Genomic DNA, 26,707 nt, shown 5'->3' on the forward strand with positions numbered 1-26,707 from the left:
AAATACATTTTTAAAGTATTTTTATGTTCAGGGATCTTTTATATGACGCAGAAACACAGAACCATGGAATCCTTAGAGACAGAGGTTTTTATTGTGAACTTATTTTACATACATAAATTAGTATTATTTCTCAATATACGTATTTCTCGTACATAAATGAGAATCGTTCTCTAGTTCAATGCCTCACGCCCGTAGTTACAGGTTTTCACATTTTTTAATGCATCCCGAGAATTTTCCAACGTTTTGGGGCTGAGACCCTCACATAACCCCCCCCATCCCCTGCTCCTCCGCCGCATCGTCACTGCCCCGGTGACATGGGGGTGCCCCCAATGACGTCATCACCCCCAGACACACACAGACACCCTTCTATTCCCCCCCAAAAAAGGAACACAACGCCCAGACCCGGGGCTGGCCCCTTCCCCTCAGGGCTGCTCCGCCACCGGCTGCAAACCTGGGCTGGGGCGTCTCTGGAGCAGCGCGCGATGCCAACGAGGCACCTGGAAAACAGAAATCCCCCGTTAGAGTTCAGCGTGCTGCGAAAGTCGCGCAGAAGAGAACAGAGGCATTCCCTCAGGCTGAGGGACAGGACAGGAGCTACAGGAGGATTCTGGGGAAACGCCTCAGCTCCAAACACAGCACAGCCTGCAAAAGCCAGCGCCGGCCCAACTCCTGAAGTCAGGATTAAGGCTAACCGATGCCATTTGGAACACGTTCTTAGTGTGACGGCAAACCCTCTGGCCCGTGCTGAAAAACGCCTGGCCCCTTCCTCCCAGCGCGGCCACCCGGAGATCCGTCACCCTGCGTGCGGGGCGGCAGGACCGGGCTGGGCCATAACCAGAATCCACGCTGACGGAGCCACCGCCGCAGCTACGGCCCTGGTGCTGTGACCTGAAATAAAAGCCCTCGAAACCGAAGGTAGTTCAGAGAGGAGATAGTGCTTTATTAGACATCGGGTGCTAGGGGGAAAAACCACAGTCTAGCACACCTTACCAGGCATATTCACCCACTATTTATACACAAAATATTCTCATAATTCCACCTACCTAATCCATAACTCCACCTAGGCTTGCCTATTCATCAGGATGACCGAATAGTCTTTTTGCACACGCGTATCAAATTTTGCTGTGGCGGCAAAACACTTCTGCACAAGCGTGAGCTTCCCCATGGTCGTTTGGGTAAGGAGGCCCTTCCTCACATTATCCTTTTAAGGTGTTGAGTCATCTCAGGACAGTAAATGTTTGCTGTAAGTTTGCCAACTTCTTGAAGATAAGAAGGATGTTCTTTGAAGCAGCCCTAACTCCATCCTAATTGGTATAAGAGTACATACTTGACATATAGAAGAACCTTGAAGTGATTAACTACTTCTGGTTGTCTCCTCACTATCACTATCTGTAACATCAGCTCAGTGACTAACTATTTTTACACAGTAATAAAGTCGGTAATTAGCTATTTTCTCACACAATAAGGGTTAGTAAGAAACAACTATTTCAGAAACAAAGCAGAGGCCTGTCTTTGGTAACGGTGCTGCTGCTGCCGGTCACCTCGTTCACAGGGTCGATGCAGCCGAGACGGAGGGGTCAAACCCTGAAGAGCCAAGGGAGCAATAAAGAACAAAGCCTGGTCATTCGCTCCGTGCTGAAAACGTGTGCCTACATTTACATACGCTCATTAAAAATACTCTAATAAAAGTATTTGACTTTCTTGTGGCACTTGTTCAACTTGCACGGCTGTGAACTGATACCATTAAACTACCCCTCTCCAAAACACACGGTTATCATTTGACCGCAGGTTTTTTTGGGTGTTACACAAGGAGGAGGGACGTCTGGCCAGCGGCACTGCTCGACAGAGATGCTACCGGGCTGCCAGGGAAACGCGCCGCTGAAAGCCAGACAGAAATAGAAGCACCTCAGAGCACTCTGTCATAATAGCGGGGGAAACCCGGTAACATTCAGTCGCCTCTTTTTAAACCTTTAGAACCGACACCTAACTGCTTCACTCCGCCCATAAATTGTATGCTATAGCTATTGGGCAGTTGCGCTTTAAACAATGCGAGTCAGTGGGTAAATTATACAACGTTACCTTTTTTTGTTTTTTAAGTTTAATTTTGCATAGAAAAATCAGCAACATAAAACCCCCAAATGGTTTTACTTTTGAGGGTCGTGGGGGAAATCAAATCCCCGGTGCCACAGACCATCAGGCTACCAAAAAGCACCATCAGATGGGCAAATGCTTTTGGCCGCACGACATGCTCCGGAACAGACCTTATGTTATTTTTAGTGTTTTCTTAAAATATTTCATTCAAAAGCTATAGAAGTAGAGCTGACAAAGCCTTCCTGTTAATTTCAAAGGCCACGCTTAAGAAAAAAGCGGACACACATCACAGACATACCTCATACTCGCAGAGCACTCCGGATCCTTTCCGTCTGTCCTGCACTGTCACGGCACAACACCACATGGAGAAACGCTGGCAGTTGACATTCTGCTGAGAGAGAGGGGAGAAAAAAAAAAAAAAAAAAAGCTTTGAGCACAAAGCTGGGTAGGAATGTAAAGCTTCCTTCTTTCGCGAAGGTTTGCAAAGGCTACAGCCGAGTGGAGGAAAACATATTCGGCACCATCTCTGGCACAGCTGTTGATACGGGTTACTAGACCTTTGCATTTTTTTGACAACCCTGACTTTTTTGACTCACTGGCAGATTTAGTTGCACTAGAGCCACTTTCCCAGGTAGCCTGGGGCTCTTAAGTCACTTTCCCGGCGACTTCATCCTCAAAAACACCTTATTTCACTCTCTCAGGGCTGGGAAAAAAACATCAAACCTCCAGCGACTGCTCCCACACCAAAGGTGCCAGGAGGCAAAGCCGTGGCTTGTCCTCGCTGTCCCTTGGCAGCGCTTTCATCGCCCCAAAAACCTCGGGGCTCCACGCTTTCCTGGGCAATTCACACACCCCACACACACACACAAAAAAAAAGATTATTTTTTTTTTCTCCCTGCACAGGGAATAATTTTTCCTTTCTGTCCGCTCTCAGGCAACTCCCCAGGCTGCCAGAAAAAACACGCCACTGAAAGCCAGACAGAAATGCAGAACTTCAGGGGATAACAAATACCTAACTGCTTCGGTACGCCTTATAAAACATACGCCACAGCTATTCGGCAGCAGCAGTTTAAACAACACAAGTCAGTTCTAAGTTACACAACTCTAGCTTTTTTTTTTTTTTAAAGTTTCATTTAGCATAGAAAAATCAGCAAGATAAGAGATCCCCCCGAAATGGCTTTACTCTCAAGGGTGGGGGGGAAAATCAAATCCCCAGTGCCGCAATCCGTCAGGCTACCAAAAAGCGCCGGCAGATGGGCAAATGCTTTTGGCTGTACTGAACACGCGGAGAAACAGGGTTTTATGAGGTCTCAACTGTAACAACCGAGAACACAAACGCCGGCAAAGAAGTGCAAAGAGAGCGCAAAGTCTCGGTGCTCGTGACTCCTGCTGCCCAGCGCTTCATCTCCGAGGACCCGCTCTGATGGGAACTTCATAAAAAGGCAACTGCTTTGAGCGAGAAACGTTTCCGTTTCCAAAAATCTCTTTCCAACCGATGTCAAAATGACACACCGTAGGTTATGGACAAAGGACATGGTGGAAGCAACAACTCACCAAAGCTACATCAGGACTCGCCGTCACTAGTTACGATGCTGCTGGCGCTTCGTGGGAACGCCTGGAAAACGTGCAGAAGCGAGATGCCGCTTTGTCCCAGTTTGTCCACGTCTCTCCTTTGACCTCGATCGCCTTTAGGACAGATGCCAGTATCTCAGTAAGGTTTCTCGACTCCCGCTATAAGATATCCTAAAGACTTATTGATGAAAAAGCATAAAGCTTTTATCGTGAACACAGAGTCTGCTTCTCCCGAACATCTGAACTCTTACGAACAGTTTCTTCCCCCTTTTAGTACACAGTTTTTTTTCACGGCATCACTTAACAGTACACACACAGAAAGAGAAGACTGTGCTTTCAGGAAGAGAAAATAAACGCAGGGAAGTAAGCTTTGCATGGGTGTAACATGCTCCAGAATGGACCTTATACTCTTTTTAGTGTTTTCTTAAACTATTTCGTACAAAAACCATAGAAGGAGAGCTGACAAAGCCTTCACATTAACTTCAAAGTCCACACTACAAGGACCTTATGGTCCTTCCCGGTATCGCCAGCAAGCACTTTTACACAGGCGAGTCACTTCATAGCTCGTCTAAAATTATCCAAACGAAAGCTGCAGCCACGAAAGAGGAGTGACAAAGGAAAGGAGAGGTCAGGCAGCAAGAGAGCTCGGCAGGCTGCCACCTGAGGTCAACAGTGCACTGTTTTTGAAAGCACACGCACCCCCACCCCAGAAAACAGACAGACAAAAACCCCAGGACCTTGTGTCTTTTCTGGCTGCCAGAGCTCTTCCCTGTCTCAGCGTATCATCTCGTCAGAGCACCAAGCGCAGGCGATCTCCATCCCGAGGACATTTGCACGTGACGAAAACACGTTCAGAAATAGCCCGGATCTCTAAGAGCGGTGTCATTTTTCTGTTTCAAAAATCATAACTCAGTTTTAGTCACTGGCACGGTCAGGAGGAAACTAATGAACTTTTAAACGTAGCCTCTTCCTGGGGACACAAAAAAACATGTTAGAGACTGAAAAAAAAAAAAAAAAAATCAAGGATGATTCAGAGCTCCCACCCATGAGGGAGCTGTGGGGACATTAGCAAAAGGGAAGACCGACAGCAGCAACATCCAGTGAAGTTTGGCTTTCATTCTGACCGCGTACTTAAGAGACCCTCCGAGTCTACACCTCAGTCCTAGGAAGGACCAGTCCCCTTCTGAAACAACAAACTTTTTTTGCTTAAAAGTCCTAGACTGAAGGCTCCACGGAACAATGTGGACTGAGCCACAGAAAAACATACCCTCCACAATCAAGCAATAATAATAATAAAAAAGAATAAAAATCAAGCAACGCATCGGCTTCCGTCACGTTTCAGTTGGTACGTTTCTACTGGCACCTTGGTGCTCAAACATGAACTAGACTGACACCACAGACTAGCCCAAATTGAGTTACGCGTAGGCAAAGAAAAGGCTATTTCCCACTTTCCCCTGGAACCAGTAGGAACACACAGAAGTGAAACACTTGACCCTAATGAAGGTAGCAGGCAGCTCTTAATTTATCCTAGCTGAAAGTTCAGCCTTTGACCCCAAAGGAAACCATTCATAACTACCAAAGAACCTGCTCAGGCAGGAGGCACGCTCTGTTCACTGCAACTCCTCCTCAGCTTCTCTGTGGCATTGACGAGGAGTATCTGTAGCGCCCCTGAACTCACAAGCGTGTCTCCCCACTCCCCCAGACCCAGGCGTGCCGTGACCTGAGCCACGAGCGGAATCAGCCGCGCAGGATTCTCTCGCCGTGCCGCAGAAGGTGACCCTGGGAAAAGAGGAGGCGAGAAATGAGCCTGTTTGTCACACCCAGCCAAGGGGGACGAGCCCGGGGACCCCCAGCCCACCTCCTCCCCTCAGGAGTGGGACCAGGACGGACTCTCCGCGCAGAGAGGGGGGGGCCTGGCGGGGATTTCATCTCCAGCCCCCTTCCTGAGCCCAAGGCCACACGACCCCCCTCTCTTTCTCAGCCCCAAAACCAGCCGCATGAGCCCCTTTGCCAGCCGGAGACCCGCTCCCTGTCGGGCCCCAAACCAGCCCCCCCCCCGCTTCCTCGCCCCTCTGCAGCCCCGCTGGGCGACGCTGAGGGAGCGCAGCCACCCCACAGCCCGACACCCCCAGGACCCACGGGCACCTTGTGGGGAGCACTGGGGAACTGCGGGGGGCGGCACCAGCGCGCCCCGGGCGCCGCTTTCTCACCGCCGTTACGGGCTTTGTTTCTCCGGCATCGCCGGCACCGCACCCCAAACCCCCCAGCCCGAAGGGACCCCGCGGGGAGCCGGGCCCAGCTACCCGCCTCCGACCCGACAACGCCCCCCGCTCAGGCCCCCCGCTCGCCCAGCCCCGCACAGGGCCCTCCCATCCGCCCCCCCATCACCCCTCGTGGCCGCCACGTGGCAGCCTTAGGGGCCCCCCGCCGACCCCCGCTCACCTTCACGCGGTCCAGCCGCCTCACGGGCGTGCTCGCGGGGGCCCCGCGGGCCCGGCCCGACCGAGCGTCCGCCCGCCCGCCCGCCGGGCCCCGCTGTCCGCCCGGACCACGCGGCTCCAGTTTCGAGACGGCCGCCATTTCCCCCGGCCCCCTCCGCTTCCGCAGCGCCCATGCCCCGCCCGCCCATGACGCGCGCCATTGGCCGCCTCCCGCCCGGCCCCGGCCCCGGCCCCGCCCCCGTCTTGGGCAGCGTCGCTCCATTGGCCCGTCACCGCCGTCAATCCCCTCCGCGCCCCACCCCAGGCGAGGCGATCCGACCAATAGGAGGGCAAGGGGGTGTGGCCAGAAAGGCCAGAGGCGTGGCTAAAGCTGCCGGGGGCGCGGTCGGTAAGGGGGGTGGCACGGCGCATGCGCGGTTCCCCGCCTGCAAGACCAGCCTCCGGCCGCCGGGCGGCAGCACCCCCGCCGTTACCCCCGCTCTCAGCGCTCATCAGGGCGATGAGCGGTAACCGCCCTCAGCCCGCTTCAGTCGGGCCGGGGACCGGAACCCCCTACCGGGCTCCCATCCCTCTGCCCCGTCCGCGCTCGCAGCCCACGCGGCGACGGCCAGCGCTTCTGCACCAAAAAGCTGCGGAACAGGGGTTTTCCCCCCAGAACGAGCCCCAGGGACGCCGCATCGCTCCCCGCGGGGCACAAGGGCCGGGGCGTGACAGCGGCGGGTCCGCCGGGAACCAGGGAGGGAGGCGGGGGGGCACCTTATCCACAACATAAAAGTCGGTGACTTTTGCTTTCCTGCATGAAAACGTGTGGGGTTTTTTTCTCCTTTCCAGCTGCACAAGTCCAGGTGGATTTAGCTTTCCCGGGAGACCCAAATTGGGATATTTTCCCCCCAAAATTAGGGGGTGGGTCCCCCAGCACAGACCCAGAATCAGAGGGTTCGGGGTATTTCTGTGCCGTGGCGGCAGCTGCCGCTTGCTGTGCGCAGCCCCGCGGGGGGGGGGAAAGTCCCTGCTTTGGGAGAACCGGCCCCAAATCGGGATGGGAAAAGCAGAAGGGGGAAGGGGCAGCTTTAGAAAGCGCTTTGACGGCTTCAAGAGAGACTAGAGGGGAGGGCGAGTTTCTAAATCCTTTCTGCAAACAGCGTTTCTTTGCATTTTAGAAACCTCATATGGCATAGACATTTACACTGCGGTATCTATTTACGCATACTCATACACACACTTAGAGAATGCATATTATCTATTTAGATTTCTATAGAATATCTGGTACAAGTTAGAACTATTTAGACTTATATATTAACACTTATTATATAGAACGTCTAATTAGACTAGCTGTCTGTTTAGACGTATATTTCGACACTTGAATAGCACTTTACAAATAAATCTCAGGCTTTTATTTTGAGCTCCTTTTATATAGAGAAATGAATTTTATTTTTCAATATACATAAAAATGAGAGATTTTTCTCTGTTTCGACGGCTCATGCCCATATTTACAGGTTTTATTATTTTTTGGTCCCCCCACAGGAATTTTCAGACATTTTGGGGCTGTGACCCACCTCTTTTGGGGGGAACCCCACGTAACCCCCACATCCCCCACTCAGCTGCTCCTCCGCTGCATCATCACTGCCCCGGTGACACTGGAGTCCCCCAAACGCCGTCAGCCCCAGCACTGCACGGCCGTAGCAACCATTTCCATGTAACAGAAGGCATTTTCTCTAGAGGGTCATTCAATGTCCTTAGCACTTACAGGTGTGGAAAAGCAAAGGAGCAGGGGCTGTTCATTTTGATGTCTTAAAATACCCGTCCACCTCAGGATTTAAATATAGACCCTGTAACCCTTGTTCTTATCCATCTGGAAAACTAAGAATCTTTATTTATTCTTGGCATCTCCCATTTCAGTCAGCACCTGAAAACGGCAGACACAACCAGGCCGGCACGAGTCCTTCAGGAGCTTCAGCAACAACCTTTCAGCCAGACTGAAGAGCCGTTGACGCTAATACAGGGCACAGGGGATAGACTTCCTGGGTCTTTTTAGTTATGTAGACTTTCTCCTGTTTTAGGACAGCTTTAAAACGATTTATCACTTCAAAACTGCCACAAAGTTAAGAAAACTGGTTATCGAGGATGAACCCTACTCTAGCTCCTGGTAGTGCAGATTCATCGCAGTGGCTTCTGTCTGACTGCAGTGTACACAGGGGCACAAAAACCAGCTGAAAATACACCAGCTCTTGGTGTCTGTAACTACACCAAGAGGTCACAGTCGGCCTGCTTATACCCTTTTCCCCGGAAGACAAAGCAGCAGCAAACCAGTTATCAATTCCTGTTCGTTGGTCGTTTACTTCAAAAATATGTTAGCTTGTCCCACGCGTATGTAACGTATATGTCAGACTCTTCAGAAGGCCCTCGTTCAGCACGACCCACGTTCTCGTCCCCGTCGATAGAGATGTTCGCACGCTCTCCGTAAATCGCCTGTCCCGCTCAAACAGGCCGGGGGGGAGCACCGCGAGCCTCCCGCTCCCGCCCGACGGTTCGGAGCAGCGGCTGGCGCCTTTTCTACGCAGAGGCTAAACCTCCCTCCCCCTTCCTCCCACAAACCTCAAAGCCTACGAGAGATGGACGTGCCAGAGCGGTGCCAGCCGACACCCCTCTGTTCAGACAGGCCGGGACGAAGCCGCCGCCGCGGCGCGCTCCCTCAGCCCAGAGGCCCCGAGGCCCTCCCCCCCCGCCCCGCGCTGCGCTCTGGGAGCCACCGCGCTGCGCTCTGGGAGCCGCCGCGCCCCCTTCCGCCCGCGGCGGGACTACAGCTCCCAGCATGCCCCAGCGCGGCGGCGGCGGCGGGGCGCGCTGGGAGACGTAGTCCGGCCGCGCCGCCCGCCCCTCCTCCGGCGCGGGTGAAACCCCGTGCGGGCGGGCGCCGCGGTCTTTCGGGCCGCCGCCATTGCGCCAGCAGCAGGTCGGGGTGAGCCCTCGCTCCGCGGCCGCACGCCGGGCTCTGGCCGCCGCATTCCCCCCGCCTCTCCCCCGCCGGTGCCGGCTTCGCCATGCAGATCTTCGTCAAGACCCTCACGGGGAAAACCATCACCCTCGAGGTGAGCCGCCGCCGACCCCTCATGGCGCCGGGGAGGTGGGAGCGCTGCCCGCCCAGCCGGCGAAGGGCCGGGCCGCGCCCGCCCTCCTCGGGCCGTCCGTGCGGTCCTGAGGTGCGGCTGCCGCCGGGCCGGGGCCTTCTGGAGCACCGAGGCGTCCGGATGCGCGGGGAAAGGCGCCGCCGCCGCCCGGGCCCGGGGCCCCGCAAGGCCCGCGCGGCGCGGTGTGTGCCTGCAGCTCCTCACGCTGCTGCCGCTTTTCTGGGCTAATCACGAGGCGAAGTGCGTTTTGATTCCCGTTGTTTTGTTTCATATTAGGTTGAGCCTTCGGATACTATCGAAAATGTAAAAGCTAAGATCCAGGATAAGGAAGGTAAGTTCAGGATGCGTTTATTGTTCTCTTCTCCCTGTGACTGATGTGTGTTTTATGCAGATGCGACTGTCTGCAGCAGCCTCTTGTTTTATTATAGAATGTCATAGACCCCACTCCTCATTTAATCTCGGTTTATGTCACCATTAGGTATTCCTCCTGATCAGCAGCGACTCATTTTTGCTGGCAAGCAGCTAGAAGATGGACGCACGCTGTCTGACTACAATATTCAAAAAGTGAGTAGGAAAAGCTGAACGGGGTGTTGCGCTACCCAATGGCTGGCACAGACCTTTGCTGCTGAGCCTAAGAAACGCATCAAATAGATTCAACAAGATCGGTTGATTTGGGTTGGGCAGAACTCCTGACTGATGCCAGGACTACAACAGATCATCGCTGCAGCCCAATCTATAATTACAGACAGAAAAAAACATGTCTAACAGCTTCCATTTTCAGTGCTTCCCTTCTGCCAGCCCTGGCCCTCTGTGCTGAGCTGCTTTAGGGGGCCAATGTGAAAATATCCTGCTTGCTTCTGCCAGATTAACCTGACAGCGAGGCCAGCAACAAATAGCTGTCTGTTTGTCTTAGTTACATTGTGAAACTATTCCGCAATTGCAGCTGTAACTGAGGAATACAGTCACAACGGATTTTATAGCAACTGAACCTTTTGTGGTTTGGGATGCAGCAGCCCACTGCTTTCTGGAGCCTGTTCATTTGCAGGCTTAATAGCAAAAAATCCATTTAGAGCTTTGCTCGTTACCTGGAGCTTGCTACCTACTTTCGGTAAATAAAAGAAAAACTCTGCAACTCTTGTCTTGAGAAAGCATTTTGAGTCCATTTCATGTGCTTTACAAATAGGAATCAACTCTCCACCTTGTGCTGAGACTTCGTGGTGGTGCCAAGAAGAGAAAGAAGAAGTCTTACACCACTCCCAAGAAGAACAAGCATAAGAGAAAGAAGGTTAAGCTTGCCGTGCTTAAGTACTATAAGGTATGTAGAAGTAACTCTAGGCAAAACTTGATGAGAACTTAGCTCTCACCAGGAAGGCCACGAAGCCCGTTAACTACTCTGCATGTATACTCTGCACGTAGCCTGGCGTATTTAAAGTCCTTCTATTTGCAAGTATCCCACCTGTTAGAAGAGAACTGACTGTTGCGATTGGGCACTTCCAAACTTTGCTTCAAGAAGTTTGATGTAGTAACTGTAATGGAAACCACTTTGCCAAATAAAAATACTCAAAATTATCATCGCTGCTAAAAGGTGGTGAGTATATATATGAGATGTTGCTTCTTTGCTCTTCCCAGGTGGATGAGAACGGCAAGATCAGTCGTCTGCGCAGGGAGTGCCCCTCTGAGGAGTGTGGAGCTGGAGTCTTCATGGCTAGTCACTTTGACAGACACTATTGTGGCAAGTGCTGTCTGACATACTGCTTCAATAAACCAGAAGACAAGTAAATGTACTAGACAATAAAAATCTGAAGTTCTGTACGGTTTAAGGATTTATTTCTGCTTCCTGTGGCACTGTATTTCCTCTCTGCTGATAAGTGAGAAAAATCTGTGAAACTTTGGATGCTGACTGCCAACTAGGATGAAAAGAAGCAGCAGCTTCTTTTGAAGAGTGGCTTTGGTTAAGTCTCCTTTCAAGGAGATAATGGGTAGCAATGGCAGAGGAAAAACACCCCAACATTCTAGATAACCTTAAGAAGGGGTCTCTCTAAGTGTGAGAGGAGTACGCAGTACTGGTCTGCTCTGGAAAAATAGGAGATGAAGAGGTCCAAAGTCATGTCTACCAGTGGGTCAATGGTGGAGAAAAGGGTAGTAAGAGTCCTGCTAACAAAATGCAGGCTAAATACTGAAAAATTGTATAGTGGCACGGGGGGAGAAAGATGTCTCAGCTAGTTTGTAACAAATACATATACCGTGAAGGTTTTATACCCTCCAAGTGCTTGCAATTAATTGTTGTAGTTTATCCAATGAGGTAAGCTGGTTGCTCAACAAGATCTAAAAGCAGAACAAGGTTATATAAACATCAGATACACAGAAGCCATGTGAATCTCTGAAAATTCATTTAATGTTAAAAGTTGGAGGCCAGCCAGGAACAATACATGTCCTTTAGTGTTCACGTATTCAAGTGTATTTTAAAATCCTGGATCCCAAGAAGTTGTCTGTTGAACCTCTTTTTCTTCATAACAGATAATTTCATCTCCAATATTGAATTCTATATACTTGTCTAAACTCAATCCACAATCCATACCCGTTTTTATTACCGGGACATCATCTTTGTGATGCTTCAGTGATGACAAAGATCCTACAAAGGGAAAGCGTGCCCAAGAAAGAGCGCCCATTAATATCACAGCATAGAAGGGGTTTGGTTTGAGGTTTTTACAGAATTAATGTTTTGGCTTGTAGCTACAAAACGAAAGCAAGAAAACTGAGAGATTGTGAGCACTTGCAGCTAAGGACAGTCAGACATCAGTCCTTTTCAGCAACAGTACAGGTTCATTTTGCAGCTTTTCTCTAGTTGTAGCAACTCCCTCTTAAACACCACACGGGATTGCCCTGCGACTGGCTGCGTACACTAACTTCACGGGGAAACAGCAGCATCTAATTCCAAATGCAAGTACATGCTTTGTGGAAATTACAACTTACCTTTCCAGATAACATCCCCGTTACGGAGCAACTTAAATTTCATTTTTTTGTCTAGCAGCCCCTTCTGTACTCTGCATCCAGCTACTGGAATTTTGTTTTTTCCCACTGTTACAGAGAAGATGTCAAGAACGGAAGCTTCCCCTAAAAGAAAAACGCAAAGTATGCAGTACACAAGAATAACAAACTGGCAGTAAGCGTGAACAAGCTACATTCTTCCACTTAGCAAGCTTTGAAACAGAAAAGCAGCTACGGATTATCAAATATTTGATACAATAGGAACACTTCATTGGCAAATAAATTTTAGGCCACATTGCAAAGCAAAAAATTAGCAGTGGATGGCAACTCACCAATTGTATTCTCCACCACGGTCGGGGGCAGTCTGCTGTTTAGCTCATCTTTCAAGTCTTCAATAAGTTTGTAGATGATATTGTGAAGTTTAATTTTTATTCCCTTTTTAGCAGCCAGCTGTTTAATACTGTCATTGGCTTTCACGCTGAATCCAAATACCACACCTGATAAATAAAACAACAGGCAGGTGATGGCTGCGAGAGATCACTCTTTAAACAGTAAGTGAAAGCGTCTGCTGTGTCTATCCCGTGATACTGAACTTGTGGCACGGGTTGTAATTAGCAGCCAGCAATGCAAGAAACAGTGTTTTACTGTCACTTCCCTTTTACGGAGGGACCATTTACTTCTGCAATTGCACATCAACTGCTACTAACCTCATAGCAAAGCAAATGGTTGGAAAGAGAAAGTGCCCTGATGACAGGACTGAAGACACCAAGTCAGAAACTAACGCTCACACACAGCTCACCAGAGCTTACGTGCAGGGACAGGGACATCCCATTTTTGTGCTGGAAAAACAGCTTGGCTGTCCAAGTTAGGCTGGAAGTGAACGCTAAATCAGTCTCATCCAGCTGCGGACCATGGCAGGTCCAACAACCCCACACCCTCTCCAGCAGGTGGGAATTGCGGGGCACGAAAGGGGAACAAGTACTGACACAGTCCTTCCAATTTGTTTGTCATCGACTTTTCTAGCTTTGCTGTTTGAGTATCACAAAGCAACCTGAGCCAAGAGTCAAGAGTTTAACAATTCAACTATTGGCAATGGCTTGTCAGAGTCCTCCCTTTTCCGTGAGATTTCTAGCCCTCCCTGCCTGCACTACTGTTTGATGTTAAAGGGAACATTTTTAAGATACATATACATTTACCTTATTGACGCTGCTAATTGTTATTTTGAAAAAACTAGAACGAGACCTACTCATTTCAATAAAGAGTTTGTACTAACTGTAAACTGATTTTTAAACACACTCACCGTTAAATGCTTCAGCAAGACTTATATCAGTTTCACTGATATCTCCCATTCCAAAGTGAATAATATCCAATTTACATTCATCGTCGGCGTCGTAGCTGTCCAGAATGTTCAGAATAGCTTCGACAGATCCATCCACATCACCTGCGCGTATAAACAGACCTACTGCTGACTTTGCATACGTCAAAGAAACACTGAGGCAGAACCAAGGGAATGACAACTCCACACAATGCCACATGAAGCCTTTTGACATCTCTATCATTCTTACTGTATGTTCAGTAGTATGTTAAAACACATCCAACACGTATCACTAAATGTGAGGTCAAACCGAGTTCCTCCTGTCACACTTTAACAAATACATAATTGCTCTTGTCCTCCATTTTGCTGAAGCAGTGCTGCCGCTCATATAGCTTGTATTTTTTTTTTTAATGTATGGTTTTAGTTTATATATAGAGAGAGGCATTTGTATGGGTTTTACTCAGGAGTTCCTGGGTAAGGGAGGTGGGCTCCTAGATTTTCCTGTTGCTCTGGCCCTGCTGGAAGCACATTCTTCTGACCACTGGATGTTTGCTGAAGCCCCTCCTCGTACTGACAGAAGTTCAATAATCTGCTCAGTTTTAAATCGACCAAACTTCCGGTAACAGGAATTTTGTTACCAGCTTAGAGCTATGCTTCAGACTGAGCATTTGAGAAGCACAAGAACAGAACAGGACAGCACCTTTAACAATTACCGATAGTACATTTTTGTCCATCTCTGTTCTTTCTTTCGGCTTTGAAAACATGAGATGCTTATTGGCCTTGTACAGCACCGCCTTCCTCTGTCTCCAGGTCAGATGGGCCAGCTTCTGTTGCTTCTTCTCGTATTCCATCCTGTGCTCCTTCTGCTTTGCTTCAATAACTTCCACATCCCTTTTCATCCTCTCCTGTTGCTCCACGTAGGTTCTCCAAGCCACAACTTCATGAGCCCTTTGCTGGGCAGGGAGAGACAGAAACATCACCTTTCAAAGCATTGCATCAGAAAACTCCACGTTAACGCAGTTCCATCCTTCATCTTCTCTACAGGCTCATTCATTTTCTTTCACATTTAACACTAGATTTCACTGCAAGCACGTCAGAGAATGAGCACAACAGCTTCCTCGCTGGGCTACAACAACATGACTCAAGGCTGATTTTTATGGCATCTCTGCACTGCAGAAGAGTAAATTATTGCTCATTCTTTCATGTGGTATTTGTCCAGCTCTCACAACACCTATTTCAAGTTATATTTTATGCATATTATTTTGTCAGAAACTAGTTCTTTCGCTCTAAAATAAAAACACTGATATCATTAAGTACTAGATTGTTCTCCAGGCAGGATGACAGTGTGGTCATATAAGAGAAAGAGTCTCCTGTGCCTTTAGAAAGGGAATAGGTTAGAAAATATCATCAGAAGCAATAGTGTGAACAAAGCATGGAGGAAAGCAGGATGACCAGGAGAAGCAAAAGCACAAACCAAAGGTGACTCGTCTTTAATTCCAGAGGCAGCCTGCTTTCGGTGTGTGATTGTAAAGCAGGTTAATCTGGATGCACGGAGATGAGGAGAGGACAGTCCAGCAGGAGAGAGGTGGGGGCAGTGGAGATTAAAGAGGCCATATGAAAATCCTCATCCCTCTTAAAGAACACCTAGCTCGGGTCTCTTCATACCCATGCTCGGCCTTCGTCTGTCATCAGATTATCCAGGTTATTTGGAATGAAAGCTATCACTTGTTTTCTACTCAGCTCCTTCCCAGCCACCTTTCTGAGTAGAAGTTTTCCATTAAACAATTCTTTCTGTACCTCAGATTCTACTTCAAGGATTTCATCTCCTGCCGAAGGGACTTCCTTCCAGCCCATGATTTCCACTGGGATGCCTGGAGCGGCTGCATTGACAACTTTGCCATTCTCATCAAACATGAAACGCACTTTTGCCCAGGTCTTCCCTGCAACCAGAACACAGCCTTTTCTCAGAGTTCCTCTTTGGATGATGGCTGTGGTAACTGGACTAGTGACGAGCAGAGGAAAAAAAATAACAGACAAAATTAAAGTGACACTTCTCCCTGTTTTCACAGTCAGCATAGGTAAGCAAACACAAAACAGAATGTACTTATGATCAGTCACAAACAGAATATTCCTGTGACACATTTTATTAGGGTGCTAATAAAGTTTTGAAGTGACTTGCAAAAAGCCCAAAACCTGTACTGTACTCGTTTCATTTCTGCACATTAGTACAAAACTTGGCATGTGTGAAGTCAGCAACACACTGATTTAACACATTAAGTGACTCCCCCCTCCAAAATAACCCCAAACCCCAACAACCTTCTAGAATTCAGTTCATTTTTAAAGAGGGCAAACACACCTTGTCTAGAGAGAACCTGCAAAAGGATTAAAATATTTTAAAGAATAAAATGTCATGTCACACACAATTTGCCAAAAACTATATATGTATTATGACTGTCCACTTCATCATTCCTACTTTTTAATGACATTTAAAAAAAAAGTCTGTTTTAGCATTTTAAACTATTCCCTGTGCTCACAGGGCTTTATTTCAGTGGTATGAGGAATTTTGCCCTATCAGTTTATACTTCTTTTTCTGGCTATCATGCTGTAGAGTAACATTTCAATGCTTTAGTTACAAACACTACAAAGAAACTGTTACAGTTTTATCTAACAACAACAACAACAACAACAAAAAGTTCACTTTAAACATAAATATTGAGGTACAAACCACCTGAACATTATTTCGTGTTGTTACAAATTGCTCCATTAAAGTTGTAAAGGCGGCAGACTACTTACCCTTTCCCTTTGTCTTTGCGAGACTCGATCACGGTCCCCTCTACCAGACCTGTGGGATCCGCCTTCAGTTCTAACATCTCTGCTAAAGCAACCGTCGCTTCTGCTAAAACCATCAGGTTTTCACCCTGTAAAAAACATACATAAAAAAAATATATATATAGAATAAAGGAAGTGCTCAATCAAAGTAAGATCAGAAGTTAAAATCTTAGTGCCAAATTCCCTCATTTAATACAGAACTTCTAACAACACAACGCAGTCCAACAGCACAGATCCCTTTGCCTTCGAGGCAAGAGGGCGCTAAAGTAATGAACTCCTAAGACTGCTGCACAGCCGGTCCAGAACGCATGGAACGTTAGGAAGGACAGTTTCCTTGTTCCCTATTCATAGCATCGGAATTAAGTATGCAGAAAAAGACCTTGCAATATTCTGCTGCAAGTGTATTAGGAATGCAAATTTAAAAAAAAAAAAAAAAAAAAACACAAACCCAAACAAAACACCTAAACAGCCAAATTGAAACCCGGTGACATCTACCACCCAGTCAAGACTCCAGGATATCAATGAGACAAAAACGTTGATCTGGTTTTTTGTTGGGTTTTTTTTTCCCCTTTATTCTAATTACATTTTATTGTTAGAATAGATACAATGAGCTTGCTGTCAGTCAGCAGATCCGGATCTACGGGAATTAGGGCAACAACAGGTGCTACAGAGGTGAATGGAGAACCCATTTTTATGTATGCCTATTTTAAAGTGTAAGGGTAAAGTGTAAGTAAAGCAAAGCGTTAAGACCTTCAAACTGTCTTAACTTGCATGAAATTTTAGAAAATTACTTGGGGTGCATTTAGAAAGATAGCAATAAGGCTAAGATACTGCTGCATCAGTTTGGACAAAGATGCTTTGGCCACCACAAAACTAAAGTTCAGATTTTAGTTAAGTTTTTAGCAAGGACAAGATGCTAAGTCTTGTCAGATCACTACAAACCTATGTTCCTGTGACTAGCCACATGTTAGGAAAATATTTATTTACCCTTGTTTGAATTTTTCTCTTCATGCGTAGCATTATCACCAACCTTGATTCTTCACTGATTTCATACAATGAGCAAATATATGAGGAAACAGCAATTAGGATGAAACAGACACTAAATTTACAGAAGAAAAATTAGATACTATCGCTCACTGAAGGTCTGATCTTCAAAATATGACAGGAGCATGTTTCAAATAACTCTGGTGAGAGTCAGCAGCACTTAGTTTATGGTAAGGTGTCGAATACCAGGAGGATAAGCATTTTATTTTCCAGCTACAGCTGGAAAAATGCAGCTGTATGCACATATTAGACACCCACGAACACCATCATTTTTTCCAATGCTTTACCTTGAGTGCAGAAATATTTACAGCTTGAACTTCACCTCCAAACTCTTCACAGACCACATCGTGAGCCAGCAATTCCTTCTTTACTCTTTCAGGATCTGCTTCAGGTTTGTCACATTTATTAATGGCGAGTATAAGAGGAACTACAAAGAGAACAAAAAAAACTCATTACCAACCTAACCACAACTTGCCGCTACTAGCGCAATTCAATACAAGGTTGGAGCAAGTTATGATCACTTAGAACAAACCACCTCACTTGGTGCCTATCAAGCAGACATCGAGATCCGAGCTACCATGAAGGAGCTGGAGGAGTTATCCCAGTAGGGAAGGGAAAAAACAAACAGCAATAAACGCCCCACACACCCCTATGAGCGCTTTTCTGGCAAACCCGCAAGTCCTGCGAAATATTGGTATTTTATTTTTCTTTAGGTACTACTGCAACATTCAGTATATCTTCAAACACCTTCCCAGGGGAGAAGGAACGTGACTACAACAACAACTTCCCAATTTCTGTGGATTCCAGTTTGAGGAGTTTCTTTTGAGAGGTAAATAAACGTTTGCAAAGCTCTCGTTATTTGAATGGCATAGTAACATCCACCTTCTATATTAACTGTGTACTGAGCTTGCCACTCACTTCAAAATGTAATATTAACAAGTTAAACACCATACCTCCTGCATTTTTAGCATGTTGAATGGATTCTATAGTTTGTTGCATCACTCCATCTTCTGCCGCTACAACCAGTACAACGATGTCAGTAACATGGGTACCTCTTGCTCGCATGGCTGAAAAAGCTGCGTGTCCAGGAGTATCGAGAAAAGTTATCTTTTCCCCAGAAGGCAAGTGCACTGTGAACAAGCGTATACGGTATATTTTAAAATCAACATTTCATATAGCTTTATTTTACCTATTATAAATCAAGCATCACTCCTTTAAGAACTTTTTTAATAATAATGACATATTTTAGGCAGACGCATAATGGTTAGCATGGAACTCAAAGGTGCTTTTAACTCCTCAGGAAAGAGTGTCCTGGGATCTTTTATAATCCAAAACAGTCTAAATATAATTTCAACTGCACAGACAATCCACTTCAAAGTTCCATCCACATAGTTACTGACAGTTATCACAAGTTACCATTTCCTACTTCACTGCTTACATGTAAACTGTTTATATCACAACGTTTTCCCCCAATAAACCGGCAGCAAGTCAGCCCATTATGTAAGATGGAGAGTAAACTGTTTAATAGACATGCACATCCACTTGGGCCATACCCAGAAAAGCACCGATGTGCTGGGTGATGCCTCCTGCTTCCATCGACGCCACCTGAGTTTTTCGTAGACTGTCGAGTAAGGTTGTTTTCCCATGATCGACGTGGCCCAAGATTGTAACCACTGGGGGCCGTGGGGTTAGTACCGCTGGGTCTGCAGGGGGCCTACAATTGAAACCGAAACGTGTTTTGGAAACGCCAAAAATGCATGCCCATTATGGCTAACGAAGAGGCATTTACCAGAACCCACTGATGAACAGGTGAGCCGAGCTTCTCGCCACCGCGATCGCAAATCCTAGCTACACCACACAGCTAGCCCTCTTAGTCTTACTGCCGCATCGGTTAATACAGCAATTCAATGTATCAAAGAAGAATTAGCTTTTCTTCAGAAACAGCACAGAAAAAGCTCACCTAAACCAAACCAAACTGGAGTATCAGTTTAATGGCTAAAGAAACCAAAATAGTAAACTTTACCTTTTAAATATTATCAGATTGCAACTATATCAGATATTATCAACATACCATCAGAACAAAGAAAACACAGCATATGAAAAACACTTGCAGAAACAAACAGGATAAGAAGGGCCAAAAAGAACAGTTCACAGCTTACCTTTTCACAGCATCTGTGTTTTCTCTTTCTTTTTCTTCTTTCAGTTTTGCTGATTTATACTTCATTCCTGATTTTTTAACGATTAGCTTGATATGGTCTTCATATAAGATGGAATCTGGTTCTAGGGAATCAAGGTCAATGTCTGTGTATAGCAACGCTTCATAAATATGATCTGAAGAAAAGACAAAGGCATTTAACAATTACATACACAAAAACACACAGGACAAAAAAAAAAAAAAAAACAAAACCCCCATACTTCACACAGTTTAAGACTTTTTCATTAGTAGTTTATATTATGCTGATGTTCATTCACCAAGCATTTTTACTTCAGTTTGATTTATCTAAAAGTTCTTATTACACTACATACTTGCAGAGAAGAACTTGATTCAGAAAGGTTTACCGAAAACGACTGCCTCATTACATGCTACAATCTTATTTTTCACTTGGTTTTTCATAGCCTACTTTCCCACTAACAAAACTACCGCAACTCACCTAAACCAAATAGCTAAGAAGTAATTCGAGGAGGAGGGAAATTTGATACATCAGTTCATGTGCCACCTTTTTTGGTAGTAGAAATACAGAACATACTGCAGCAGTCAAAAATTGCCACATGTTGACCTAAGTATCATTACAAATCTATCTCAGAAATATACAGCAAGACATGATAGACTTTTCTGTTTCTCTCCTCATTGCCGAGAGAGGTTTGCCAGAAAAAGCACCCAACTACATAAAAAGATATCAGAATTATACAGGTATGAAATTATTTCACGTCAATAGTCGAAACATGCTAACAACCCCTAAAAAACACCACTGAAAAGTGGTCAAGCTGAGCCACTACACAACCAGGAATGGTTCACGGGATTAAAGGCAACAGCTTGCTCCTGTAACCCAGTTGTTAGGGCAATCGCCTAAAGAGGGGAGTGCTTCCAGACAAGTCCTGCCTGCTCCCTGTTAATTAAATTACTGTTTTAATGGAATACCTATTGTTCCTGAATCCAAGACTCCTGCTCCCCGGTGAGTACCTAAGGGTTGGATTATGGGCTGAAGCTCTTTCACGCCTTCTCTCTTTAGCCACAGGGGTCCAGCTTCAACAAACCAGGGTGTAACTTTTTTCCTTCCAGAATAATTTAGCAGTTAGGGAACTCAGTCATAAAGAGCAGCCTACTGACGGAGACAGAAGGGAGTCCTGGCTTCTTCTTATTGAAATGTCTGACCGGCAATTCGGACGGCCCAGCTTTTTTTTCTCTTTAGTCTGCCATTGTGTTTACCAACATTTTCTTTGGTATGGGTACAATCTACCTTGCTGAGGGAGGGATTAGCAACCACTAACTAATGCCATCATAGACATCTTTGCCTTTACCACTCAAGAAAGCGGCATGATAAGATTTTAACTGTCGTGTTTCATTCAGTCTCAAACAACAGAGCAGGCTCTCACCTATGTCTTTACCCATAGCTCGTGCAAGTTCCTCAACAGTCATCTTCTGCCTTATCTCCACTTCACCTTTTGTCAGTGGTACCTTCTTTTTCTTCTTTTTTATCTCCTACATGGAATTAGGCATGGATATAGGAACACACAGCTGGCATAAACTCAGAAACAATAAAAACAACATTAAAAATACAATAGTCTCAATCCATATGATGTAAACACATCTTTTTTACTACAACACTAAGGAATTACAATAAATGAATGACTTGGCGCATCATACTGGATATTTAAAATGTATAGCATACTACACAAATCTTTTTTCGCTTCCAATTGTTCTAAACAAGGGGGGGGGGAAAAATCAACAAAATAATTTTCATTTTTGCTTGTGATAATTTCCGCCTGCCTCTGCAAGACTCATGGTGCTGCTGGTATAAGCACTTTAAGTCAGTATTGGAGAGGGAGTCACAATGCAGACATACATAAAGTACATTTTGTCTCACAAATTTATAACAACTTCTCTGTATTTGTTAATAAAGCTCTTTTTTCGGTAATTAAAATGTTCAAACTGAGCTCTTTTATTTTGAAATTTCACAGAAAACCAGAGATTATTGGATTTCGTTAGTTACCTCCTTTGTAGCTAGATGTCTGTGTTGCAATAAGGCAATACTGATTAATTTGTCTTTTTGCCAGAACTGTGGATACAGAAGAACAGACCACACGGGGTGCGCAGATGACTGCACAGGCTTCCATTGTGCTCTGTTAACTTTTCTGTAGGAGAGAGTACACAGCTGCCGGCAGGCACCACGTAACTGGACCAGATTTTCAAACTTCAGTATCAACCCTCGATTCATTTCCTCACTGAAAACACAAAGGACACATTGAAATCAGTCTCAAAGCTGAAAGATACTCTTTCATATGATAATACGGATAGGAACACAAGGCACAAATGTTATTGTTTCAAAACAGGCTTTTTAATGCCGAAGAAGTTGAACTATTTAGTAACTGTTCCACTTTTTCAGTTTCCTCAAGCGCTTCACCTTTCTCCACTGTCCCACTGCAGACACACAAATCTCTACTAACATCGCCACAGCTTACAAATCTTTCACCCATTTCCACTGATCTTTAATCTAAATTTTTAAAGTCCCCATTTCAGATTCTTTGATGCTACCTGGAAAAAAAAAAAAAAAGAGAGACGTTTGCACTCCTCGTGCTACACTGATAGAGTTATCCAGGTGCCACCTACCTCTCTAAGCCAGTAAAACACATTTGCAAAATGCCACTTACATGAGCATACACCACCACTAAAAGACTGCAGCACTGTAGTAATACCAGTGTTGACACATGGACCGAGATGTCCTTTGAGGCTAAGTCCCAGCTTAGCAACTAAGCTTTCCAAGACGCTTCTGTCAGATCATCTCACATCTTGTTTTAACCATCTTAACTTTGAGTCATTTTGCTAACTCTCCAGTACAAAAGTCTCCTATTCAAACTTTTCTCCATGTTCAGAGCTGCCCATTTTGTCCTTCTGCTCAGCGATGCCATTCTCTCTACCTTCTGTGACTTCTCTCACAGGTGGCTTTGTACGATCTCCCGAGCAGCTCCGAACGACTGAGATGCCATCAATTCCTCTCAGAATGCCCGCGCTCCCTTTAAAAACCCTCCTGTATCCGGAAACCTGCAGGAAGCGAGCAGATGGCAAACTAACCCACCAAAACCAACTTCTACGACAGAAAACTGTAACGGGGCAGAATCGGTAGAGGCAAGGAAGCCTCAGCAGCTGCCACAGGAGGCTGCACACAGGGAGAGCTGACGTAAGGGCCAGGCGAGGCCGGACAACGCTCATCGTTGTGGCCACTACGGCAAAACAACCCGCGCTCCCCGCCGGGGGCACCAACGCCGCCAGCCGCCTCAGGAACCGCCTCACCTTGCGGCGAGCAGGACTACACCGCATCGACGCAGGCTGCCAGGCACCAACCACCCGCGGCCCCCACCCGCGCCCGGCCCCGACGCCCCCCGCCCTGACGGGCCCCGCTCCCGCTCCCTGCCTGGCGCCGGCCCGCCCGCGCTCTGCGCAGGCGCGGAGGGGAGGGGGGCACGCGGGCACGGCGCAGGCGCAGTGGCGGGCGGTGGCGCGCGCGGGTCCCAACGGTCGTCGGCCGGGGCGGGGGCGGGGCCTCCCCTCACAGGGGGCGGGAGGTGCCCGCACCGGGCGGGGCGGCGGCTTCCGGGCCTTTAAATGTATAGACGCAGTTAAATTTGGTCTTCTTCTGTCTACCGGGCGATAGTCGCTTTTCTTGGCAACGTCGTCCCACCCGCCTCCAATCTCAGGCTTTAACATAGCCGATTTTTTTAAAGCTCTCTCTAATTTGGCATCTCTATAATAATGTCACTTAGTAAGCGAGGACAAAAAACATCTAAGAGGAAGCTCGGCAAGTGGTTTTCGAAAAATCCTTAATGTTCCCTCGTCGATGCCGCTTGTGAAACCCAAGTGGCATCCATCCTGTGACATCCTTCAGCCTTGGGGCCCGCTTGTGACAGCTCCCCGTCTCCATCAGACGGTCGCAAACTGCGTTACCAGTAACAACGGTAATTTCCTCGGCATACGTCTGCGCTATCGCACACGCTTTGCCCATAACGCGGGCCTTGCGGTAGTTCATACAGGGGGTTTTCTACATGCTCGCGAGAGGCGGCATCTATGTCTTTTGCTGCTCTCAGTATCTCGCTTCGGTGAGTATTTGGTCATTTATGCCGAGTATTGGCCAAAAAAGATGTGTCCTGTATTTCAAAGGCCGAGGAATGCGCCTGGTACTAACTGATATCCAAAAATGCGCTGGGCCCTCGAGGGTTCCTCCACAGGTAAAATGGGAAAAATAATCTCAAAAATAAATCATAGTAAAAAAGCTTAAATATCGGCGCCTGGAAGATAAATGTAGCATGCAAAACAGTCTGCAGCGTTTACTGCAAATCTGCGTTTTGAGTTGATTTTCTGTTGGATGCTGCCTGGAAATCTTTCCCTGTGCTGATGCAAGGCTCTGGGAGTCAGTGGGGGATTGTATTATAGCCACGTCTCTTCACCATAGATTCATGCCGGTTTAACTTAAAGCTTTATAATAGGTTGCTTGCTCTTCTGAGGGGCAAACTGAAAACAAGTAACTTCTGATGTCCTGGGTCAGGACGATGGTTTGGGTTGTTGGAACATTTTCTGCTTAACTATACGGCTGTTGATGCTTGGCGTTGTCCCTTAGTTGCAATTCTTGACTATTATTGGTTGCCTTTAAAAAAACCCAAACATTTGATTATGTAGTTCTCATTGTTTAGCGTGTACCATTAACTAAGAAGTTTACCTTGGTTTTTCTGGCTTTGAATTAACTTCCTTACTCAGCAGCAACATTTTTAGCTAAACTGTACGCGGGCAACAAGCTAGCACCTGAAATTACAGTAAGCACGTGTAAGAGAAATTTGATACATGTCTATTTTGAGACAAATACCTGTTTTGAAACCAAACGTACTTCACACAGGATGCGAAAACCTGGGGTATGTCCAAGCAACGCGCTGTTCTAACGCGGCGATTTGACGAGGGGAGAGCCAGGCTGCGTGAACAAGCACGGAACCCCCGTGCCCGGGGCTGAAGCTCTGGGGCTTTTTGTCCTGATCGAAACTTACTGCAAACGCACCCCACGTACAGCTCGCAAACCGCCCCCCGCCGCCCGGCGCGGGCCCGCCCCGCCACCACGTTGAGGCGCTGCCTGGCGGAAGGGGCGGTGACGGCGGCGCTCCCGCCCCCTCGGCCGCCCCCGGCCCCGGCGGAGCGGGTGGGCGATGGCGGCGGCGCCGGAGCTGCGGGAGGCCTTGGCGCAGCGGCTGCGGGAGCTGGGCATCGCCGCCGTCACCGCCGAGCACCCCCAGGTAGGGGCGGCCGCCTCACCCGGTGGGCCTCGACATCTTCCGGGTCCTTCTTAAATCCGGAAATAAAATTATACGTACCAACGGGGCAGAGCAGGCTACAGGGCAGTTTTAGGCCTTGCGTGTGTTTTTTTAGCATAACTACAAAAATGGGATTTATCGCCAACTGGACCTGCAGGCGCTGGGCCTGAGAGAATGTTTTTGTGGGTTTTTGTGCCATTTTGAGCGCAGCTGATGGGTTCTTGGCCCTCTGTCCCCCCGAGTCCCCTTTTCCCCTCAGTTCCCGGAGCTATGGCCCACATACTTCCTCACCACGAAGTCCCCAGCATCTAGGCTGCTTTCCGAACTTTCTCTCAGTCGCAGTTAAAAGTGGACGCACCACATTGTTCCAGCCTGCCTGGGGTGGATGTGCGAAATGGTGTTGTCAGGGCTGCGTTCTTGCATTTTTAAAGTGTGATATTCTTGCAACAGAAATGATTGAGAAAGCAGGCAGGAGCTGTACGTCACATTTTATTCGTGTTCCTTTAAAATGTCTTTGTAAAAGGGTACAGTTTTGAGGCTCAGCATAACATTCCGGGTTTTCTAAGTATTTAACAAAAGATACCTGACAGTACACAACTAAAAGTCTAATGGGAAATAGAGTCTCACACTACCCTGATTGTATTTTCCAGGTGTTCACTGTTGAAGAAATGATGCCCCATGTCCAACATATGAAAGGTGGTCACAGTAAAAACCTGTTTCTTAAAGACAAAAAGAAGAAAGGATTTTGGCTGGTGACTGTTTTGCACAACAGGCAAGTCAATTTAAATGATCTTGCTAAAAAACTGGGTGTCGGAAGTGGAAACCTACGATTTGCCGATGAAAACGCCATGCTGGAAAAGCTAAAAGTGGGCCAGGGCTGCGCAACACCCCTGGCCCTCTTCTGTGACCAGGGAGACGTGAGGTTTGTGCTGGATGCTGGCTTTCTGGAAGGTGGCCATGAAAAGGTGTACTTTCATCCAATGACAAATTCTGCAACCATGGGCTTAAGCCCCGACGACTTCTTGAAGTTCGTGAGATCAACAGGCCATGATCCCATCATCATACATTTTGATGAAGACATTAAGTAGACAAAATTTACTTTTCTAGTACTAGGCATAGATTTTCTAGAGCAAAACTGGTGAAAAGTCTCATTACAAATAAAATTTGGGAAAAAAAGGCTTACTCCTTTATTTTTTCAATTGTGCAAGTTTATATTGTATAATCTGGTGAGAAAAAAAAATACTGTCTTCGGGTTATTAAAAGTTTAACAGAATATTCTTAAAAAGACAAGACACGTTTGCAATCTACCATTAAGTAACCAGTAAGTAGAAAAAGCATTACTTGAATAATGTTATACTGTTTATTAATAAAACGGTTAAAACTGGAACTTTCCATGTGTGGTACTGGCCTTGAAGGTTTAAACTTAACATCATTAAGAAATAACAAATTAAAAGTTATAAAATACTTGTCAATACACACAGGACAGAGATGTCTAAATCGTGTACCTTACCCATTTATCCCCTACTACACATTGCTTTATTATTTTTACCTAGAAAAAACCCGAACTTAGCTACCCTACAGAAAACGCATTTGATTGTCTAGGTTTTTAGTTGCATTTTCACTTTCACGGTATCTTCCCCTTGGTGAAATAATTAACCCTTCCGGTAACAGGCCTGTGTGGAGCCGTGTCCCTGGAGCCCCCCCCCATCGCCAGCAAAATGCGAGGGAGGGCAGGGGGAGAGCCCAGTACCTACCTGCCTCCCTCCCGGCAGAATAGCTCCAGGGAACAG

The 26,707-nt window shown here is 46.8% G+C and overlaps 3 protein-coding genes and 1 long non-coding RNA gene across 18 annotated transcripts; 2 read left to right on the forward strand and 2 right to left on the reverse strand.

Annotated features, from left to right (window-relative positions):
- Positions 1-251: 251 nt before the first annotated feature.
- Positions 252-6,261, reverse strand: LOC128907511 (uncharacterized). Of its 8 annotated transcripts, none has more exons than XR_008465651.1 (5): positions 6,106-6,261; positions 4,401-5,442; positions 3,646-3,777; positions 2,390-2,479; positions 252-497 (listed from the first exon to the last, which is right to left on the reverse strand). It is a non-coding gene; the product is annotated as an uncharacterized LOC128907511 (long non-coding RNA). The 8 variants fall into 8 exon arrangements; XR_008465653.1 differs by lacking the exon at positions 252-497 and adding an exon at positions 506-888; XR_008465654.1 differs by lacking the exon at positions 252-497 and having other exon boundaries at positions 916-2,479; positions 4,401-4,633; positions 5,240-5,442.
- A 2,729-nt stretch (positions 6,262-8,990) lies between these two features.
- On the forward strand, positions 8,991-11,059 carry RPS27A (ribosomal protein S27a). Its single transcript, XM_054197271.1, has 5 exons — positions 8,991-9,193; positions 9,509-9,563; positions 9,711-9,796; positions 10,416-10,547; positions 10,862-11,059. The coding sequence occupies exons 1-5, from the start codon at positions 9,146-9,148 to the stop codon at positions 11,009-11,011; spliced, it is 471 nt and encodes a 156-aa protein (XP_054053246.1). The 5' UTR covers positions 8,991-9,145; the 3' UTR covers positions 11,012-11,059.
- Positions 11,060-11,603: 544 nt separating this feature from the next.
- Positions 11,604-24,554, reverse strand: MTIF2 (mitochondrial translational initiation factor 2). Of its 8 annotated transcripts, none has more exons than XM_054197263.1 (15): positions 22,918-23,027; positions 22,545-22,668; positions 21,620-21,851; positions 21,003-21,108; positions 19,568-19,739; positions 18,962-19,122; positions 18,362-18,538; positions 17,696-17,835; positions 16,329-16,453; positions 15,333-15,537; positions 14,236-14,488; positions 13,521-13,661; positions 12,553-12,717; positions 12,206-12,346; positions 11,604-11,864 (listed from the first exon to the last, which is right to left on the reverse strand). In XM_054197263.1, exons 3-15 carry the CDS (start codon positions 21,842-21,844, stop codon positions 11,695-11,697), a joined length of 2,181 nt encoding a protein of 726 aa, XP_054053238.1. In that variant the 5' UTR covers positions 21,845-21,851; positions 22,545-22,668; positions 22,918-23,027; the 3' UTR covers positions 11,604-11,694. The 8 variants fall into 8 exon arrangements, with proteins under 8 accessions (XP_054053238.1, XP_054053236.1, XP_054053240.1 ...); XM_054197261.1 differs by having other exon boundaries at positions 22,278-22,668; XM_054197265.1 differs by lacking the exons at positions 22,545-22,668; positions 22,918-23,027 and adding an exon at positions 24,482-24,554.
- A 212-nt stretch (positions 24,555-24,766) lies between these two features.
- LOC128907895 (prolyl-tRNA synthetase associated domain-containing protein 1-like) lies at positions 24,767-26,215 on the forward strand. The gene is made up of 2 exons (XM_054197270.1): positions 24,767-24,899; positions 25,568-26,215. The coding sequence occupies exons 1-2, from the start codon at positions 24,813-24,815 to the stop codon at positions 26,003-26,005; spliced, it is 525 nt and encodes a 174-aa protein (XP_054053245.1). The 5' UTR covers positions 24,767-24,812; the 3' UTR covers positions 26,006-26,215.
- Positions 26,216-26,707: the final 492 nt, after the last annotated feature.

The sequence above is a fragment of the Rissa tridactyla genome, chromosome 3 (assembly GCF_028500815.1).
Source record: "Rissa tridactyla isolate bRisTri1 chromosome 3, bRisTri1.patW.cur.20221130, whole genome shotgun sequence".
Classification (NCBI taxonomy): domain Eukaryota; kingdom Metazoa; phylum Chordata; class Aves; order Charadriiformes; family Laridae; genus Rissa; species Rissa tridactyla.

Bases quoted from the DNA above. Each gene is read 5' to 3' on its own strand.
- LOC128907895 (XM_054197270.1), top strand. From the start codon at position 24,813: ATGGCGGCGGCGCCGGAGCTGCGGGAGGCCTTGGCGCAGCGGCTGCGG. The intron at 24,900-25,567 runs GTAGGGGCGGCC...TGTATTTTCCAG, and splicing joins TCACCGCCGAGCACCCCCAG to GTGTTCACTGTTGAAGAAAT.
- MTIF2 (XM_054197261.1), bottom strand. The intron at 18,539-18,961 runs GTATGGCCCAAG...GCTTGTTCACAG, and splicing joins GCACATCGGTGCTTTTCTGG to TGCACTTGCCTTCTGGGGAA. The intron at 13,662-14,235 runs GTGCTGTCCTGT...TTATACGCGCAG, and splicing joins ACTATCGGTAATTGTTAAAG to GTGATGTGGATGGATCTGTC.
- RPS27A (XM_054197271.1), top strand. From the start codon at position 9,146: ATGCAGATCTTCGTCAAGACCCTCACGGGGAAAACCATCACCCTCGAG. The intron at 9,564-9,710 runs GTAAGTTCAGGA...TGTCACCATTAG, and splicing joins TAAGATCCAGGATAAGGAAG to GTATTCCTCCTGATCAGCAG. The intron at 10,548-10,861 runs GTATGTAGAAGT...TGCTCTTCCCAG, and splicing joins CCGTGCTTAAGTACTATAAG to GTGGATGAGAACGGCAAGAT.